General features: G+C 45.7%; 1 protein-coding gene across 1 annotated transcript in view; it reads right to left on the bottom strand.

Moving 5' to 3' along the window:
• The window catches only part of LOC308318678 (FH1/FH2 domain-containing protein 3-like), a 179,323-nt gene that overhangs the window by 44,768 nt on the left and 113,354 nt on the right, over window positions 1-21,201 (bottom strand). Inside the window, exons 6-7 of the mRNA XM_080768302.1 lie at window positions 2,574-2,668; window positions 1,140-1,251 (exon numbers count right to left, since the gene is read on the bottom strand). Coding sequence (XP_080624428.1) covers window positions 1,140-1,251; window positions 2,574-2,668 — 207 coding nt within the window. The remainder of the gene's footprint in view (window positions 1-1,139; window positions 1,252-2,573; window positions 2,669-21,201) is intronic.

The following is a 21,201-nucleotide window of genomic DNA, read 5'->3' on the forward strand; positions in this document are numbered from 1 at the left end:
GGCTCCGCTCCATGCGGGGCGGCCGGCTCCGGACAGCTGATCCAAACGGGCCCGGGTAATGGGATCCGCACTGTAGTCGCTGCTCTGTCACTAGAGAGCCCTGCGCCTGGCGCGGACACAGTACCGTGCACTGCTGGCCCAATTAAATATTTGTAAGAGCTCGGCATGCAGTTCTACGAGTGTGAATTAATTGAACTCTGAGTGTAAAAAATAAAAGAAGGAAAGAAGAAAGAACACACCCTCGGGGGTTCTGCTGAAACGTGTGGTGTGGATTTTTGTGTAAATCTGCGGGTCTCTCGACTCTGGTTCTGGGGAAGCCTCGAGTCTAGCTGTCTAATCTAATTTAAATCTGGGAATATGCACTCTGCGAGTGTACCAATGGGAACCAAATGGACCCTTACGGATCCCGTTTTTACGCACTCAGAAGTGAATGAAGACTCTGCGGTTTTACTGTGTAGAAACTAAGCTAGCAGTTCAAGAGGTGCAGTGCACATGAGGTAACGCTAGCTAAATGTTTTCTAGAATGTTAAAACCAGTGGTGGACAAAGTACTCAACACCCAGCAGAACTTTAGCAGTGGTGAAAAAAGTTGTCACATTTTTGACGTAAGTAAAAGTATAGCAACATAGAAATACTCTGTTACAAGGAATTAAATTAAATTAAATGTTTACTTGCGTAAAAGTACCAAAAGTACAAGTGATCATTATGCAGAATGTCCCATTTCAAGTTTTCAAATGTATAAAGATATTTTTGAAAACAGCAGGTCGAAAATTCTAATCTAGCCTGGCTCCAGCCCTGAATCGCTAGCCACGCCCATTAAATTGGGTTAAAGCTAACATTTGAGTTAAAGCTAACTTTCCTCTTCGACCGAGGATTTGAACATGGTTTCCTGCTGACATCTTTACAATTGAGCTAATAGAGTCTGCATGCTTGCTCAGGGGATAAATTTAATCTTGATGTTCAGGTCAAACTTCGTGTCAGCTGTGTCTAGGTGAGACGTGACCCTTGAACACAATCTAAATGTCTCAATAGAAGAGCAGGGGGAGACAAATATACAACCACCAATGTGTGTGTGTGTGTGTGTGTGTGTGTGTGTGTGTGTGTGTGTGTGTGTGTGTGTGTGTGTGTGTAAGCTCTTACCTCTCTTGGTGTCCACAGCCTTCACTGCCTGTATGAGCAGTGCTGCGTTGGCCTCAGTGTATTCCACAAACACCAGCAGTAGCTTCAACGCTGTCTTCACCACCAGACGAAACTAGAACACACACACACACACACACACACACACACACACACACACACACACACACACACACACACACACACACACACACACACACACTTTGTTGTAACAACAACAACAACATTGCTGTACCACAATGGACTGTTGGCCCTCGATATATTGCATCCTTAACACGTACGGTTATCATTTCCCAAAACGACTTCCTGCCTGCCAGGGCTACGATAAGAGAAATTAACTTAATATTACTGTAACAGGAAAAACACAAGTCAAATAGATATTTAAACAACACGTTCTGTGTCAGTTGGTCCTCTCCATTTCTTGTGTTTCTTGAGTATCTGCCTGTTATGTCATGTCCAGACTCCATTACAGAGGTGCATGTGGTTCAAGGTAGGGCTGCACATAACGCATTTACATATTAGTCCATATATAGACAACAATAGCAGTCTCTTTAATGAACACGGAAAAAATAAGTGAAATAGACATGAACCAGAGTATGTGAAGGGAACACACAGTTCTATGGCAGCATTCTCCTTGTGTTTTTTATAATATTTCTATTTAAAAAAAAAGGAAAATAAACTGAGACGACGATAGAGGGCCCGCCGGACCGGCCTGTACCACACATGCATTCTATTTGAACGTAATAAAATCCCTGCAATGATACCGAGACATGTCCCGCCAAAAAGAAAAAAAGAAAAAATAAGAAGAGATATTAAAGCAATTTGGAGCAGTGAAAAGATATGATCCATGAGTGTGAACGGACAGAGAGAGGAGGACTGGAGGCAGCTCTGGCCCCAATAAAGGGACCCCTCCTCACCATAGTGTGTAGGCAGACAGGCCTGGTTGTTTGATGAGAACCATGCGGCCCACGCTTACACATGTCTACCATCACCCAGGAGAGGTGAGATTAAATGCACTGTAAAGAAAAACCAGTGAGCAACAGTAACCGAATGGAGCCTTTACATTTATGGGTTTACATTTTGGTTACATTTGCACACATCAAAGAGTTACAAATGTAGAGTGTTGACGCTTTCGTAAATTGTAACGTCATCTTGTCTTGCTGCTGCTGCTGTCATGATGCAGCAAGAAAAAAAAGGAAGAAACCGTTTTCCGGCCACTAGGGGGCTTAGGTGAGCTGTGAGAAGGGCTTTTCAAAGCATGAGGAGCTGGCTGGCTGCCTTGACGCTGAAACTATGTGAGGTATGAGCCTGCCTGGTTTGGTTTGGAGTCGGTCAGCTGGCCGACTACTGTGAATTAGACACTGTGAAGACATTACTGACCCAAAAATAAGAGCACAAACAGAAATAGATTCTGGGGTTGCGAGTGTTGGTATGTACCTTGGATCCAACCAGGCTGTAGAGCCACTGCACCGTCTCATTGTGGGATATGAGACCGTTCATCCCATCCACGTACAGCATGATCTGTCCAAGAGCTGCACAGAGAGAGAGAGAGAGAGAGAGAGAGATTGGTTTAACACACATCTGCCGTTGCAGTTCAGCGGATGCCTCGTCATCACCACATCAATCTTCACCCAGCCTTGGCCGTGTCAACGCCTCAGAGAACAGACACAGTAAACGAGAGTGGTGTATTCTCTGCTCAGATCTGATCTGATCAGATTATGATCTGCTGCTTTGACATGTAGGTCTAATGCTGCGATGGGAAAACAAAACAACCAACACTCAACGGCATGGTAAACCTCAGTGCGTTCAGGTGCCTGGACTACTGTAAGGCATTCAACCAAGCACGTCGTCTATGTCGGCTGGAAACCTCATCATGTCTAAAAACTGTTACTTTTGGGGATTCAAATTCAAAGGTAAATAAAAAGCAGATCTACAAGCTCTTGTGGATCTGCTGCTTTTGGTGCCTTTGTGTGACGCTGTAGTACGATCAAGCAGAAAAAAACACAAAAGTTAAACTATGGTATGGACTAGACAGCAACGGCATTCAACATGCTGCAACGGCTGCTGTACATGTGCCACGCACGCACGCACGCGCAGCTCGCCCGTACGCTCACAAGTATACCTATAAGTTACAGTATATACAGTAACACGAAAAGCAATGGCTCACCAGCCAGATGATGATCGGAGATCTCTATACCTATACTCATACGTCTGGTGAGGTGATATCTACATGCAAATGAATGGGCTGAAACTGGGTGGAAACTTTTAACAAATAAATAAAACAAGAGCTTCACAGAACTAATGCAAAGACTTTTGGGGTGGTCCTTCAAAGTGAATACAAGAACGCTCACCCCAAAACACGTTTGCGCCCCAGGTCAAATCAGGCATTCTTAAAACGTAACCTCAGTAAAGCATATAATATGTTTAACTTTAAATCTAACCTTTATTCCTAAACTGAAACTCAGAAAGACTATGCCTATAACCCTAAACGTGTTCCTAACCTTAACCTCAGTAAGACAAACAGAAGGCCGCTGGGGGCAAGCAGTCCACCAGAAAAAAGGGGGTTGCGAGTGTGTTATGGGGCGACCTCTGGGTGTACAGTAGGTTTTGTTACTACTAGTTTTCTGCGGCGTGCAATAGGCCTATTCATTGAATTCACATTTCCCCAGACATGTCAGTAGACAGAGATCTTTGATGGCCTGGCTACATGAGACTATACTATAGGTCTTAAAATGTTAGGCATGGGACTCAACCCTGGTCGATGACGATGAAACCACCCCCCCTTAAAAAGAAAAAACGTCAAGCTCTGACATGACGACCATACATGTGTAACAGGATACATAAATAAGGCCATAAAAAGAGTCCAGGGATCTCCATGGGACGGCACTAAAAAACACACAGGGGCTTCCGTTGCGGGGGGACGGGGGGACGGACCGTCCTGCACCGCCCCCGGCCAGCAGGGGACCCAAGGCAGGACAAAAGCTCCCTTTAAAGAGGGCTCTTTCTTTTCTCTGTGGGCGCAGAGTGAAGCGGTCTGTCAGTCGTTAACAGCATCTCTGTGGCCGTCGCGCCGCGGCACAGGGAGTATCGCGCTTTCACGCCACGGGGGCACGCCACACCCCCGCCACGGAAAACTCTGCATGAACCCTCCTGTAACTCCTCCTGTAAACTGCCCCGCGATGTACTGTACATCCACAGAGTACAGACACATCGGGGAAAAAAGGTTGAGCTCGTTTTCGGCGCTCCGCCGGACTGTTGACAGATGTCATGGTGTTTTTGGGGGGGGAGGGGAGGGTTTGGGGATAACCCAAGAGAACCATTTTTTCCCCTTTTCTTTGGGGAAAGTAATAAAACGACATTCTTTCCTTTTGGCAAACTGGTATCCAGTTGATATCTGGCAGCCAGGGGGAAAGGTAATGAGGTCAGAAGCCATTATGTTGATTCAGACTGGCCGGACGGACGGCTCTTTAACAGAGCCGCTGCTGCTTTGATTCCAAGTCAAGACAACAATCATCCATATGGATGATGCAGATGTGGTATAGTAGTTTTTTTCTTTACATCAAACCCGCAGCCCGTCGACATGCAGAGAGTTCAATTGACACGCTGGAAGTGGAATCAGGAAGTGACCGAGCTAAACGCTTCAGCGCTTTCATCTGATGTGTGTTTGACTGTTTACATACATGAAACACGTCCCATCTCCTCTCAGCGTGTGTGTATGCACGTGTTCAAGTGCGTTTGCATGTGAGCGCGTCCTGTCGGACTCACGGCGCGGGAAGTCGAACCTTGGAGCGATTAAGTGAAATTACAACAGCCGGGTGGGGATGGGGCGGGGTGGGGTGGGGGGTAGAGGGTTGTTGGGAGTTAGTGCAGCTTCTGTTATCCATTTCTTCCCCTCTACTCCTCTGCTGCTGCACAGGGTATGAAAATTGTGAATAATGCCGTGTGTCAGCCAAAATTCCCAGGTGCAGCTGTGTGCGTGCATGATTGTGCATGTGTGTCGTGTCTGTGCGACTGTGCGTGTGTGCTCTGTGTGTGTGTGTGTGTGTGTGGCGGGCCGGGCCAGCGAGGCCCAGCTCCGGTGGTGGCAGCTCATCTTTTATCAATCAGGGTTAATTACTCCCAACATGTCAGAGTCCCTCACAGTGCATTCCAGGCCCTTCCATTCCTCTCCTGCAGCGAATGCTGCTGGAGCGCCGCCCGCACCTCCCCTGCTGCGCGGGCCGGGCCGCCTATACGTGCGCACACACACACACACACACACACACACACACACACACACACACACACACACACACACACACACACACACAGCGTATCAAAGCAGACCACATCACAACGCTGTTTATCAAAACATGATTAACCTCCCCCATTCTGAGGAGGCCCGAGTTTCACTCATTCTCTCTCTATGTCTCTCTGTCTCTCCCCCTCTCTTCTCTCTCTCCCCAACCCTTGTATGACTCCACCGCTGACAGATGTGCGACATGGCTGCACAGCTGGACCACGAAGCGTGACACCAATGCGACAGACCCGCACACACACACACACACACACACACACACACACACCATGTCATGCGTTTGTCAGCACAAACAAAGTGTCGCAAGCGGTTACGCCATATAAGCCCATTACGTTGACTTCCCCGAAGCGTTTAGTTTAAAGTTTAAAGCAGGTTAAAATAGCACGAGTGGTTTCTGAACCTTATTGTGCCCAGAAGCACAACACCAAGAGGGCAAGCCTCAAGTCTCAAGGCACTAACCCCCCCCCCTTCGCCTATAATGACATGCTTGAAACAGGCATGTCCTCAACAGAAAGAGGAAAAGAAGGAGACAATAGAAAAACATATAGGACAAGACAAAGAAGACAAGGCTATAGGACAACACTGTCAGTCAATCACGACAGGCGGGAGTAGAGGGACTGAACCTACTGTAGGAGTCAGCTGTCACATCACAGTTTTACAGGTTAAACTGTTTTTGTGCATCTTCCCATCGTGTTATTTTTTCCCCCAAGAAAAACAAAGAAAGGTAAGAAGAGAGATAGGTGGGAGGGAGGGGGGGGGGTAATGATATCAAGACAGGAAAAGAAAGAAAGTTTCAGCACTTTTACCACAAGATAAACATACAGACAAAGGGTTTCTTCTGTGGGTCTTAGATATTTACAAGCTTTTGCTACAACCGTACAACCGAAGGGTTTCAAACTTATTTACAATCGTTTTCTACAAACTGTACACCCGAAGGGTCTAGCTTATTTACAAGCTTGTGTCTTTGATAATAGTGATCATATCCTAGTTGGACGCGTGCGACGCTGTGAATCAGCCGACATGGCTGCATGTCTGCTTCATGGCAAAAGTCAACTGACTGACGGACTTCAGCGTCTGTGTGCGTGGCGCTTCTTTTCGAGTGGGGCGGACGATGGCTGACCCGTCATGTTGTCATCTCAAAGTGCAGGTTTTTTTTTATGTTTTATCAGCCAGACGCGCCTGCTGGTGTGTCATATCTGACCCCGCTGCTATGCGGAGGTTCTTCTTGGAATGTCCACTGAAAACAAGGGAGGGAGAACAGATAGGTGCATGCATGGGCCATTTGAAAATAGCCGATCTATAGGCTCACAATGCGTCACGATGCCATTTTCCAGCACTGCTTAAAGGTCAGATGGGTGGCCCTCATGAGGCCCTGAAAGGTCAGATGGCTATAGTAGTCTACCATAGACCTAGCGGGGCTGCCTATAGTAGTCTACCATATCAACTATAAAGACCTAGCAGGGCTGCCTATAGTAGTAGTCTACCATAGACCTAGCGGGGCTGCCTATAGTAGTAGTCTACCATAGACCTAGCGGGGCTGCCTATAGTAGTCTACCATATCAACTATAAAGACCTAGCAGGGCTGCCTATAGTAGTAGTCTACCATAGACCTAGCGGGGCTGCCTATAGTAGTCTACCATATCAACTATAAAGAGTGACCTAGCAGGGCTGCCTATAGTAGTAGTCTACCATAGACCTAGCGGGGCTGCCTATAGTAGTCTACCATATCAACTATAAAGACCTAGCAGGGCTGCCTATAGTAGTAGTCTACCATAGACCTAGCGGGGCTGCCTATAGTAGTCTACCATATCAACTATAAAGACCTAGCAGGGCTGCCTATAGTAGTAGTCTACCATAGACCTAGCGGGGCTGCCTATAGTAGTCTACCATATCAACTATAAAGACCTAGCAGGGCTGCCTATAGTAGTAGTCTACCATAGACCTAGCGGGGCTGCCTATAGTAGTCTACCATATCAACTATAAAGACCTAGCAGGGCTGCCTATAGTAGTAGTCTACCATAGACCTAGCGGGGCTGCCTATAGTAGTCTACCATATCAACTATAAAGACCTAGCAGGGCTGCCTATAGTAGTAGTCTACCATAGACCTAGCGGGGCTGCCTATAGTAGTAGTCTACCATAGACCTAGCGGGGCTGCCTATAGTAGTAGTCTACCATAGACCTAGCGGGGCTGCCTATAGTAGTAGTCTACCATAGACCTAGCGGGGCTGCCTATAGTAGTCTACCATATCAACTATAAAGACCTAGCAGGGCTGCCTATAGTAGTAGTCTACCATAGACCTAGCGGGGCTGCCTATAGTAGTAGTCTACCATAGACCTAGCGGGGCTGCCTATAGTAGTCTACCATATCAACTATAAAGACCTAGCAGGGCTGCCTATAGTAGTAGTCTACCATAGACCTAGCGGGGCTGCCTATAGTAGTCTACCATATCAACTATAAAGACCTAGCAGGGCTGCCTATAGTAGTAGTCTACCATAGACCTAGCGGGGCTGCCTATAGTAGTCTACCATATCAACTATAAAGACCTAGCAGGGCTGCCTATAGTAGTAGTCTACCATAGACCTAGCGGGGCTGCCTATAGTAGTCTACCATATCAACTATAAAGACCTAGCAGGGCTGCCTATAGTAGTAGTCTACCATAGACCTAGCGGGGCTGCCTATAGTAGTAGTCTACCATAGACCTAGCGGGGCTGCCTATAGTAGTAGTCTACCATAGACCTAGCGGGGCTGCCTATAGTAGTAGTCTACCATAGACCTAGCGGGGCTGCCTATAGTAGTCTACCATATCAACTATAAAGACCTAGCAGGGCTGCCTATAGTAGTAGTCTACCATAGACCTAGCGGGGCTGCCTATAGTAGTAGTCTACCATAGACCTAGCGGGGCTGCCTATAGTAGTCTACCATATCAACTAGAAAGGGACTTCTTAACATAATGTTGCTGTCGGAGCAGAAACCTTAAGGCCTATCTATACATTCTCCAGTTTTAAGGGATAATTTACTCGCCTTTTCGGCAGTTAGTAAAAACCGAGAGATGTGTTGTAGTTTTCGGTGGTCACCTTATCACCTAAAACTGGATTATGAATAGGCCTTTAGAGTATCTAATCTAACTTTTTTTAGATCGTTTTTTGTAATTTAACCCCTATACTTGATCATACTATACAGCATCACACAAACACGTGAAAAGTAGAAGATCTACAAGGTCGAAACGCATATCGAAGTGACGCACTTTGAGCTTTTACATCTGCTACTTTTGCTGTTTTGGAATTAGAATCCTGAAAAGTAACAGTTTTTGGACATGCTGTGAGGTTGATGAGTTGATCATTTTAGAGATTTATCTTCCCTCCAAGCTACCGAACTCTACTGAGAATTGTACGTATAATAAATCACGTCGGAAAAAACTCGATAGTTGACAATAAGTTATATAACCGCGGGACACTGCTACAAGGTCAGCAGCCTTGGCACACCCTGCCCAGAAATGCACCAGACGCATTTAAGCACGTCATCATGATATACAAAATGCAGGATAGTCAAATAATTATAAGGTAGAATGCTGAGCAAATCCTCCATTCTATTGGATTCATTATAACTGTCAGCATATGGCGTCACTGGGAGCAATTCATACTGAATTGTAAGACTTGCATTAAGTACCATTTGACCACAAAGCTACCGTTCCCAGTGGAAAGAGGAGTGAAGAAAAGGGATAGGGTAACTATACTAAAACTGCCTTTCATCGCAAGGAAACTACACCCTTCAGAGTCTGAGATACTACACCAGTCAGAGAAACTACACCCATCAGAGTCTGGTCAGAAATAGTTTTAGGAAACATCTAATCACTCTTTCAGCAAATCACGCTTTTCTATTTTTTTTCCGTGCGAAACGGCTCCAAATGGAACTTATTTCCACACCACTGCGAATAAATTAGCCACGAAACAGAACTGGAGAGGTTGCGTTCTCGCCGGCCTCATCACATCAACTTCAAAAAAGCACTGCGCTATGTAGAAAAGATACCTTTAAACTGCAATGATTTAATCTGTGAAGGCATGCCTCCGACAGGGCATGACAAATGGACATAATCTCAGGAGAGAATCAGGAAAAAAAAAGAGTATTGCCAGAAAATGTCCGACTGGACGGTATAGGCGGACCGAAGCAGAGCTCGCCCATTCTGTCTGGGAAACATCTGGACCAACCAGACGAAACGCGGCTAGATCAATTCTTCATTTAAGGAGAAACCTTGTTCGGTGTCGGGAACCGAATAAAGACCTTTGAATCTGGTCCTCTAAAAGCCGTGGTTCCAAAATCTTTTAGCTCAAGAGAGTCGAGACACAAATGAGAGAGTAGATGTTTGCCCGGGACCCAAACTAGTGAAAATAGCAGATCTACAAACCCACAATACGGCGTGAAGCGACATGTTGTGTGCTTGTAGATTTGCTATTTTCACTCGTAAGGAAGCAAGCTTGTATAGCGTGTAAAATAGCTTTCTTAATGACATTTTTTTTTAAAGTTTCATTTGTTTTGAATTCATGAAAAATTTGCTTTTTTGGAATGTTTTTTTTTAATTCTTTTTCAATAATAATTGGGGCCCGACCCACTGTTTGGGAAGCAGTGCTCTAAAGTAGTTGTTATCAAACGTTCTCCAAATAAAGGACCCCCAAACTGACATGTATCTGGACCTCACTTGAAAAGGATTTTGCGCCAAGAACCTCCATGAGAGAAGATCTGTCACAACGTGTCTCAGCCAAACACATGATCAAAGTCACATACAATCTCACCACGCAAGTGTTTTGTCAAGTCCCCAATTTTACACACACACACACACACATACACACACACACACACACACCCCCCCCCCACACACACACACACACACACACACACACACACACACACACACACACACACACACACACACACACACACACACACACTCTGCTGTTATACATACAGTATAAGATATTCGCACTTGCAGAACATTTGGAGAGGCATGGGACAAACTAACAAAGAAGACATAATATATATATTGCGTTATTTTGTTGGGGAACCTTGCTCAAGGACTTCTCTGGGGGTCCCCGGCCCCACATTGACCTCCCTGGGGGTCCCCGGCCCCACATTGATAACCACTGATTTAAAGTGAAGCAGATTTCCTTCCAGTATGAGCGAGATGGGCGTTGTTTCCTATCGCACATACCATAAAACCTGAGGTTATTTGGCAAGTGGCGAGGATCAACGCGTTCCAATTCAATGTGTCAATACGTCGGGGACAGACAGACAGACAGACAGACAGACAGACAGACAGACAGACAGACAGACAGACAGACAGACAGACAGACAGACAGACAGACAGAGGGACAGACAGACAGACAGACAGACAGAGGGACATGCGAGGGCTGAGCGCGAGGGGAAACTCTCCTCTTCAAAACCCCCGGCGACGTTTCGCCAAGAAACGCAGGCCTTCATTCAAGTAATCACGAACAGAGCTCCCCACTACCTCACACAGAGAACAACGACAACAACACTTGCTCAGTGCCATTGCATGTGTGTCAAGTAGAAAGGGAAAGGCGCTATAGTGGCCGCGCCGAGCTCTCTCACAACCTAACGGCCTTCAAAGCAACAGCTAGTGATTAGAATTTAAATGTAATCCATTATGGGAATGGATAGCCGGAGAAGAAAGAGCCAGCTAGGGCTCCAGAAGAAGAGAAAGGAGAAAAAAAGAAAGAAAAAAGAAAAGAGAACTTGGAAGTATGTTCAGCGAGCGAGCAGCCTGGCATCTGTTCTCCACTCTCACACTCCATTTCTTTCAGTACACACTGCACTGCCTTGAGAGCCAGCACTGTGTGCTCGCCCACTTGGATGGTATGGAGCTGGACCCACGGTCAGACCAAGAGGATGAGGAGAGCAGTGGTGGAAAATATACTCACATGCTTCGCTTCAGTAAAAGTATCAATAATGCAATGTAGAAATATACTCTGTTACAAGTATATAACAGAGTATATATGAATAATCCGGAATTCAAATGTAGTACTTGAGTAAATGTACAAAAGGATTATAAATGTATACACAGTATTTTGTAAATGGCAGATCTACAAGCTCACAATGTGAGCGTGTACACTAGCTATTCTCTTATAAAACTTGAAGTACACTTGCTGGAGAACTGTACTTGGATATTCTGAAATGGTACATTTTCGTCTTTCGTCTCTGTAGACTGGAAACCTCATGTCCAAAAAGCTAAAAGAGGATTGCTTTTCAGGATTAATATAGCAAAAATAGCAGATCTATAAGATGAAAATACGGGGTGAAGCCTGTGGATCTACTATTGATGCTTTGGTGTGATGCTGTAGCCTAGTATGATCAAGTATAGGGCGTTCATTTACACAAAAAACAACAACAGAAAAACCTCAGAGGCAGCAGCAGTGGTTTGATGCCAATGCTTCATACAGGGACATTCACTATTCTTGTAAATTGTAACGGAATATTTATACATTGTGGTATTAGCTATACTTTTACTTAAAGTCCATAAATCGGAGTGTACTCCTTCCTCCACCAGTGGCTGGAAGTGTTTCAGCCCCTCCCTCTCACCCTCCCTCATGCTGAAACCGCAGCAATTATCTCCCAACGCCCCTGGAATGCGCAGGAAGGACCCACTCCGCTCCGCTCTGACCACCGGCGAGGTGCGAACCACCGCTCCGCTCCCAGAGCTTCCTGGGTGGGTGCGGGTCGGGTGGCGGCCCGCCGTTAAAATGTTGAGCCGGATGACTCGTGTGTGCGGCTGCCAAATAAAATCCACCTTATCGCTGCAAGATGCAGACCAGCGCTCAGCACTCCAATCCCACCCCCGCCTTCAAAGACGCGTGTCCACTCCACCCACCCACCCTCAACCCCCACCCGCCATGCACTCGCCTTCTTGGTTCCTGTAGGGTAGAAACCTCTCATCTCCATATTCTCTTAAATCATCGCCCTACTAAATCACGCCACAGCGTCACACAAACGTATGCGTTTGGCGCTTAGAATCCTGAAAGTGAGTAACCGTTTTTGGACATGTGAGGTTTCCACGCCGACAGAGACAATATACATTTTTGTAAGAGTTGACCAAAGAAAGTGGGTCAGCCAAGCTTTTTGAATGTGTCTGTCAGCGAGCAGCATTTATTTGAGCAGCTAGGATGGACGGGGGCTGCATGGGGCTGAGGCCAGATCTCCACCAGGCTGTTACAACAGCACTTACAGCGCCGGCCTTGAACTGCGTCCTGCTCTGCATTAAGACGGAGCTCCGCTCAGCATGGTTACAATGTGCTGAGAACCTGGCTGGGAGCGCATGAGCCTCGGAAACTGGTTCACCCCTCCAATTTACAATTTACAATTTAGGCGTTTAGCAGACGCTCTTAATCCAGAGCGACACAACACAGGTAATACAGCAAGCAAATACAAAGAAATAGTCTTCTATAGGATCATAAGTAAACCAAGAAGTAAGAACCTATCTTCAGTCTAACAATAATCTCTACATTGAAATTATAAATACTATAGGATGCCAAGTCAACTACAACCTGGCATCTTAACATGCTATCGAAATTAATTTCGTCGAAGCTAGGGCAAGTGCTACAAAGACAGACAGACAGACAGACAGACAGACAGACAGACAGACAGACAGACAGACAGACAGACAGACAGACAGGCAGACAGGCAGGCAGACAGGCAGACAGGCAGACAGGCAGGCAGGCAGGCAGACAGACAGACAGAGAACAAGCAGGCCATGAGTGCAGGATTCATCATTTTGTTGATATTAGCAGTGGCTGATTCAGATGGGTATCTATCTAATGTGAACGGAAACAGTGGCAATCGGTGTTCACGTTGGTGATTGTAGCCAGTGGGCAATTAGCATAGTGACCCAATACTGATGCCAAGTTCCCAGAGGAATCAAAGCCGCTTTCCAGACTGCCTTCAGTTGAAGGCAACTTAATCTGCATATAGTCTGCAGATTGTCCAGCTTTATCATTCGCTTTATGTATACCCAGGAGATGTGAAGAGAGCACCAGCTGTCTGCCAACAGTTCACGCTAGAAATAGTGCAACATTTAATCTAACAAAACCGGATTAATCATTGTATTTGAAAAAGTTTCAATCCTTTTGAATTAGGGGGGTTTCCTCGCACAACAATTTTTCCTCCTTGACGTCCGTGACACGAAAGAGTTTGAGATGTTTGCTAAACAACATATGGGATTTGATGTCAGCATCACTCAAACAAGACAAAACATTTCCTCTGCTGTTCGCTCAGCTCTGGCTCAGCAGAGAGTGCCATGACTGTGAGTTTTATGGGAGCATGATTACAATGTGAGCTCGTTGGCACATTCACTTTCACTATTGTCCTCAAATCGCTACTACAACCACTGTTTCTTAATCCCCCCCCCCCCATCCCCACCACCACCCCCAAAACATAATAAAATAGCATTTTGATTCAGCGTTGGTCTCCAGTGAAACGACAAACTTTATTGCCGGGGGCCAATTAGACGGCCCTCAGGCTCCATGCTCCAGTGCCACACGATCACGCCGGGGGAAACGCTTCGGCAGCCAATCAGCAGAGCCGCTGCTAATCACCCACACCATTAGAGACGGAGTCGGTCGGCCAGAACCCGACCGACTACAATCACCAGGTCCAGCCAGACAGCCAGCTAGACCCACGCCAAGCAAAGACCCCCGTAGTAAAACACACTTGCAGCATGCGCACGTCTCGCCTGCCAGGGGTTTTGATATCATTTACTGTGGGTCTGCGCCCAAACAAACCTGTCTATCCCCAGAAGACAAACAAACAAACCTCCTGGAAAACAATTGCCTGAACTGAGCAAGGCAGGCAGGGGGAAATGCGAGCACACACAGACACAGACAGACACAGACACACACACACACAAAGACACACACACACACACAGCCACACACACACACACACACACACACACACACACACACACACACACACACACACACACACACACACACACACACACACACACACACACACACACACACACACACACACACACACACACACACACACACACACACACACACACACACACACACACACACACACACACACACACACACACACACACACACACACACACACACACACACACACACACACACGGGACCCAGACAGAATTAAGTGAGGCATGGACCAGACAATAGCACATAGTAGAATCCTCCAGAGCCACAATTCTCAGTGGGGTCTTTAATGTGGGGGGTTTAATTTGTTTTAATGCTGTATCTTTACAATTATATCTTTATCTACATAATTGAAAAGTGTGCCGTCAGGTTTTGCACACTAACAATAAAATGACTATTGGCACATATGATTCATAATAACAATGGTTTCTGTTTATGACAATATGGGTCTGAATGATTTTGATTGAAAAGTTTTTAATTTAAATACTTCGTTCTAATGGCATCTAAATGTACACATGTGGTTGCAAGCATATGCTTATCAGTGTTGCGAGGATGAGTTGTCTCTGAAAAATGTCTCCCCTCCAAGGGGTACCCGGGCCCGGCTTGTCCAGATTTATTTCATGTTTACATCTAGAATTGCATTCTAGCGATACATATATCGTTATAATGATATAGACATCAGGGAATTTGAAAGGTATTCTGGTTGTCTCTGTGTGGTGGAAACTTCATATGTCCAAAATGGTTACGTTTCAGGATTCAAATTCTAAAATAGCAAAAGTATCATATCTACAGTACAAGCTCAACATGTCAATTCGCCCCTCGTTTTGAGCTTGTGAATCTGCTATTAATTAAATATGGAGATAAGAGATTTCTGCCCCGACAGCGACTGTATTGGACTTCCTCCATATCGCCCAGCCCTGAGTGAGAGTTGTGTTAAGTCTGGAAGCTACTATGAAAATCACAAGGTTAGAATAATGAACAACACAGCAGACCGGCGTGTGCTTTTCCCATTCCACCCGTCCGAGTTGGGGGAAGACTCGGAGAGGATAGCAACAGCATGACATGTTCACCTCCTTGTAAAAATGAACTGAGAGATGAACTGTGGTGAACACTTACAGCTCTCCAGAGAATACTGGTGGGATTTGCTCTGGTTCCATGGTTCTGGCCCGAACCCGAGCACACAGTGAGCCTGGGTCCAGGCCCAAGAAACAGTCAGCTGGTTCAGGATTAGACCTTCACACGCCGAGCCATTTGGACGACGTATAGCCGCCTGCAATGTGCTATTACGACACCGCAAATGATTTGTCTTCCGTAATTGCAGTTTGTGCATCTTTTCACATGTGGAGCAACAGGTCCGGGAGGACGGCGATAAAACAAAAAAGAGGTAGGGAAATTAACGAAAACAAAGATCCACCGATTGGCTTCTTATGTGAGTTCTTCTTATTGCTACAGCAAAAACAAGCTCCAGACCTTGGCTGTAATTCTCCTGGTTGGCTGAAGCCAACAGAAGCTGCCTTGGGTTGAGGAGAGGAGAGAGAGGCACTATAACGTCTGTCGGGTGGAAACCTCATTATGCACAAAACTGTTCCTTTACAGGATTCAAAAGCATCAAAAGTAGCAGATGGACAAGCTCAACGCGCGTCCCTTTGCGCCGTGGATGGAGCTTGGGGATCTGCGTTTATTTATTTAAGACTCGCTTTTGGGCCTTTAGGACAGACAGGACATGGGGAGAGAGAGAGAGAGATGGGGGAGTGACATGCAGCAAAGGTCGTCGGGATCGGGACTCGAACCCGCGACGCGCTGTCAGGCTGGCATTGCCCGGACCACCACGCCGGCGACCCGGACCACCACGCCGGCGACCCGGACCACCACGCCGGCGACCCGGACCACAGACCTGCAACTTTTGATGCTTTTGTGTGAAGCCGTAGTCATCAAGTATAGGGTGTTGATTCACCCCAAAAAACAGAAAAGTTAGAATTTGGAGATAAGAGGTTTTTGCCTCGACAACAATGTTATATAGGTCAGGCAGGTGGGGTTGAATTGGGTTCAGATGTGTGAGAGGGGTGGGGGGTTCCGAGGGGCGTCGGTGGGGGTCTGTCGAGGGGCGGGTGTTGGGGCTGGGAGTATCCGGTAGAAACAAGACTCTGAGCGTATAAGTGAAAACACCGCAGGCGTTGGTTCACGTTCAGCTACACAGCTGACGCTCACTGTGCGCTTTTCTTTTTTGGTTGTCGCTACAGAATGTAAACAAAATCATTCGCTCATTCGCTCATCTTTTTGGGGTATATTGTTGCAGAAAAGAAAAATACTCTACTGCTCTAATAAATCATTTGTTCTTTGTTTGTTTTATTTATAACCATCTGACGATCTGAATGAACTAAAAACTAAAACAATATACTTCAGTTCAGCAGGGTGCCCTGGCAGTCTCTTCTATCCTACCTCGTTCCCTAGCTCTACATCTTGCGCTTTGCACTTTGAAATAGTTAAAATAGCCGATCAATAAGCTCACAATGTGTTCGGCTATAGTTGAACTATTTAAAAACAAAAATGAAGATAGTAAAATGAAGTTTAGGGATAATTGGGTAAGGCGTTCCTATGGTAGCACCAGTCATGTCTTCACTGAATGTCCATATTATTATGCCCAGGTAGGGACACTCAGGGTTCATGTGGTTTAAAGATGATGCCTGATGGTTTCTTTCTTTCTAAGACAGTGTCAGCTCTGTTGTAAAGGCTTGACGACACACAGAGTTACTATGATGGACGTAAAGGCAGATCTGTGCATGCATGGATGTGTGTGTGTGTGTGTGTGTGTGTGTGTGTGTGTGTGTGTGTGTGTGTGTGTGTGTGTGTGTGCGTGCATGGATGTGTGCGTGTGCGTGCGTGGATGTGTGTGTGTGTGTGCGTGCGTGGATGTGTGTGTGTGCGTGCGTGGATGTGTGTGTGTGTGTGTGCGCGTGCGTGGATGTGTGTGTGTGTGCGTGCGTGTTGTGCGGTGTTCATTTCCTACATTTCCGCTGACTTCATAAAGTCATTCCTAAAGGGAAGGGAGGCTCATCCCTAGAGAGAAACTACACACACACACACACACACACACACACACACACACACACACACACAAACCCCAATTATGTGTGAAATGATGAGTCTTGAGAACCCGTTACATAGGAGGCAGCACAAGCGCACACATACACACACACACGTGCACACACACACACACACACACACACACATCTTTGTTTTGTCTACGGCATCTTGTGGTGCAGGGGAATGGAATCCCCAAAAGATCTACAGTAATTCCTTATTCATGTGTGAAATTATGAGAATCAAGAGAAATCGTGAGAACTTGTTACGAGTAGGAAGCAACACACACACACACGCACGCACACACATGCGCACACACACCTTTGTTTTGTCTATTTTGTGGCGCACGGGATGGAATCCATCAAATCTAATTCCAAAAGGGTTAAAAGGCACCTCTGCATTGATTTATTAAAGAAGAGGGCAATGTTCCGGTCTCAAGGTCTCGAGAAAGTCTGCCCATTTGTTTTAATAAACCAATGCAGAGGTGATGAATTGACACTTTCGTCTTTGAATATCATGAGAGCTCTGTTCTCCCCAGTTATTCTGCTACTGTACGTCTTGACTCATTACCTGCCAATGAAGATATTTCTCGTCATATTCTTCCGAGGCTCACATTGCCAATGACAAGGTTCTCGTCATGATGTGTTCTTAGTGGTTTACTGTAGCAGCCTGTGAATGATCCCATGCAGGATCAACGAAGATCCTGGGATTTTCGGCTGGTTTAGGAGATTTATTTAAAAAAATCCACTTTTCTCAGATTTCTGGTGGCTTTCGTCGAAAACAAGAACCAACTGCCCAGAACTATGGAATGGATTATTGTTATTTTGTCCCCGACTCTACAAGACCTCAAAGACGTTGGTGAGGAATAATATTCAATGATTTTTCAAAGGTTAGTGAAAACGCCCGGAATGGCTGGCAAGGGCATGTTTTAACTCTGGCAGACAATGATGAATCCAAAATGTAGTAAGGGTCCCTGCTTCATCTCTCTCTCAGCCAAGCGGTACTTGGCCTTAAAAACTTTCACGACCCCTGGCATAGAAGATTAAACACGCATGCATATATACATGTGAGATAATACAATTCAACGTGTCAGAAACTGGATGAACTCCACACATATACATTATGGAGCGTTGCGTATGCTCTGCCAACAACATGAGTTGGGTTGGGGTGTACATTACATTATGCTACCATGGGTGGGCTGCAGCTATGGATCTGCCTCATAGAGAACGCTATGTAATGATAATAAAACCACTACAACAGATCGAGTGTCTAAAGTGTCGCTGGATAAAAATGCATAATACATTTTAAATTGCTGTCCAAAAAATGTGGATGTCTGCACAAGGATAGTGATACAAACACGTTTGTGAGACACTCTACCCTATACTAGTATGATTAAGTGTAGGGCGTTCAATTTTACCAAAGAGAAAACACAAAAAGAAGTTAGAAAACGGAGAGGTTTCTGCCCAACAGCATGATACTATATGCATGTTTCACAGTGAAAGGCTCGGAAACAAAGGGGTAATAGGAGCGGTGGTGGCTGCAGGAGACTGCAGGGTGGAAACTATGTACACGTATGTGTGCCCAGAGGAGCTCATTAGAAGCCAAGAGGCTATACAGTATATAGGCTTCTATGGAGGTTGAGGTTGGACCAGCGACTGGTTCCTAAACGTTTCAGCTCCAGGCCCAAAAGAGAAATGATTAGACGTTTGCCGTGGACCCAAACTATAGTGAAACTAGCAGATCTAAAAGCTCACAACAACACGTCGCTCGTAGATTGCCAAATTTCACTACTTTCTTTCTTTCTTTTCTTTTTCTTTGATTTCTTCATAAAATTACTGGGAAAAAAGAATCATTGAATTTGTTTTTAATTCATGAAAAGTTTAGCATTTTTTGGGGGGGGGGGGGGGGGGGGGGGGGGGGTTAGATAGGTACATGAGAGAAAGTGGAAAAACTGGACAAAGTTTAAAGTTTCAGTTAATGTGCTCAGGATGCTATAATTTGAAGTCTTTCACCCCTTTACTTATTTATAATGTATATATTCTTCAATATATTCGTCAAAAAGGTGGGTTATCGTTCATTCATAGTATCGTGTGGATACCTCATGTGTTCTAAACGAAAATAGCAGACCTGCTATTTTATGTGACTCATTGCGTTTCTGCCCGATAGCATGCAACGATGTGCTAGATAATAGTTTAGTAGGGGGTACTTTTTACGTTTTTACTGATCCAGGAATCAGGAAAAGGGGGAACTGAAGCCAAACAAGTCTGAAAACCTCTGCTTTAGGCCCCCGCTGCCCCATTTCAGTGCACGCTCACAGCACCCCTCCACAGCAATCTGACATGATCAAACCTCACCGCCTGGACATTATCACCCATTTAATGACCTGCTATACGTTCATAATGCATGCATTCACCATCATATAATAATAACCTGCTACGTGCATAGACCATATACATTCACAATTTCACATCATGTATAATAAACTGCTACGTTCATAGACCATGCATTCACATCATGTATACAGTATAAAACCTGCTACGTGCATTCACGTATGATATGATTTGCAGAGAGAGAGAGAGAGAGAGAGAGAGAGCAGGTCAGAATGGAAAGGTTTCAGACCGTGTGCACTGATGGACAGACGAGCTCTAACGCAGACAGATGACACAATACGTGGTGTTTCCTAGCGGCGCTGCCAGCACGGCGTTAACCCCCGCAGGCCTGGACTTTCACTTCAGCTTAGCGTACAGCGGAGAGAGAGAGAGAGAGAGAGAGAGAGAGAGAGAGAGAGAGAGCACGTCTGCGGCGAGCAGGTTGGAGGTTATACTGTAGAAGAGTATAGTGCTGCCTGAAGCCCATAGGCCTAATATCATATCTCCCTAGACAAGCGAAGGGGGGGGGGGGGGGGGGAGGGGGATTAGCAGCATGACGCTCCAATAGAACCCAGATGCTTACATAATATATACACGTGATGTTGTTCTATGATGCTAATATAACACACATGACATGATGCCACACTGGGAAGGTCAACAAAGATGCCAAATGTCACTTTTAACGAGAACGCTGTCTGTGCACTTGAAGCAATAGAGACTAGTGTCTAGCTAGTGTGTGCACGCATGGACACACACACACACACACACACACACACACACACACACAGTGTGACACATGAAAAGGCAGATGCGTGAGACAGACAGTAACTCGTGATGACACATCATTTCAGATCAAATTGAATAGTAGAAAATACTCAAGTAAAGTAAAAGTAGCCTATCTCAAACGTGCACTTGAGTTCAGACACTTGAGTAAATGCACTGAGTTACTGTACTTTGTTTTCCACCACTGGTGATAGCAGCTGAAGTGAAAGCGGAGCAGTGGGATGAGAGTGTGAGTGTGAGTTATCTGAGATGCAGTAATACTTTCTGGACAGCATTACCAAGTGTGTGGAAGACATAAATCCACATGGTGTGTGAATGTACAGCCTGTACGTAGAGGCCTGTCTGTGTGTATACACAACACCATGCGCAGAGACTGTTGTGTCCACATCATTCATCCACTGTTTAGATCAGCAGCTCTTTCCAACCTTTTCAGGGCCCATTTTGAATATCTCGATAAAGCGTTCAACTTACACGGAGACACAAAGAATCTCATCTGTGTCTACTGCTGGTCAACAGATTATTGGCTTAGCAATGTGAAAAAAGAAAAGAAAAGGAAAGGAAAAAAATCTATGAATTCAAGTCTCC

The sequence above is a fragment of the Protomyctophum bolini genome (assembly GCF_963924005.1).
Source record: "Protomyctophum bolini genome assembly, chromosome: 7".
In the NCBI taxonomy this organism is placed as follows: Eukaryota; Metazoa; Chordata; class Actinopteri; order Myctophiformes; family Myctophidae; genus Protomyctophum; species Protomyctophum bolini.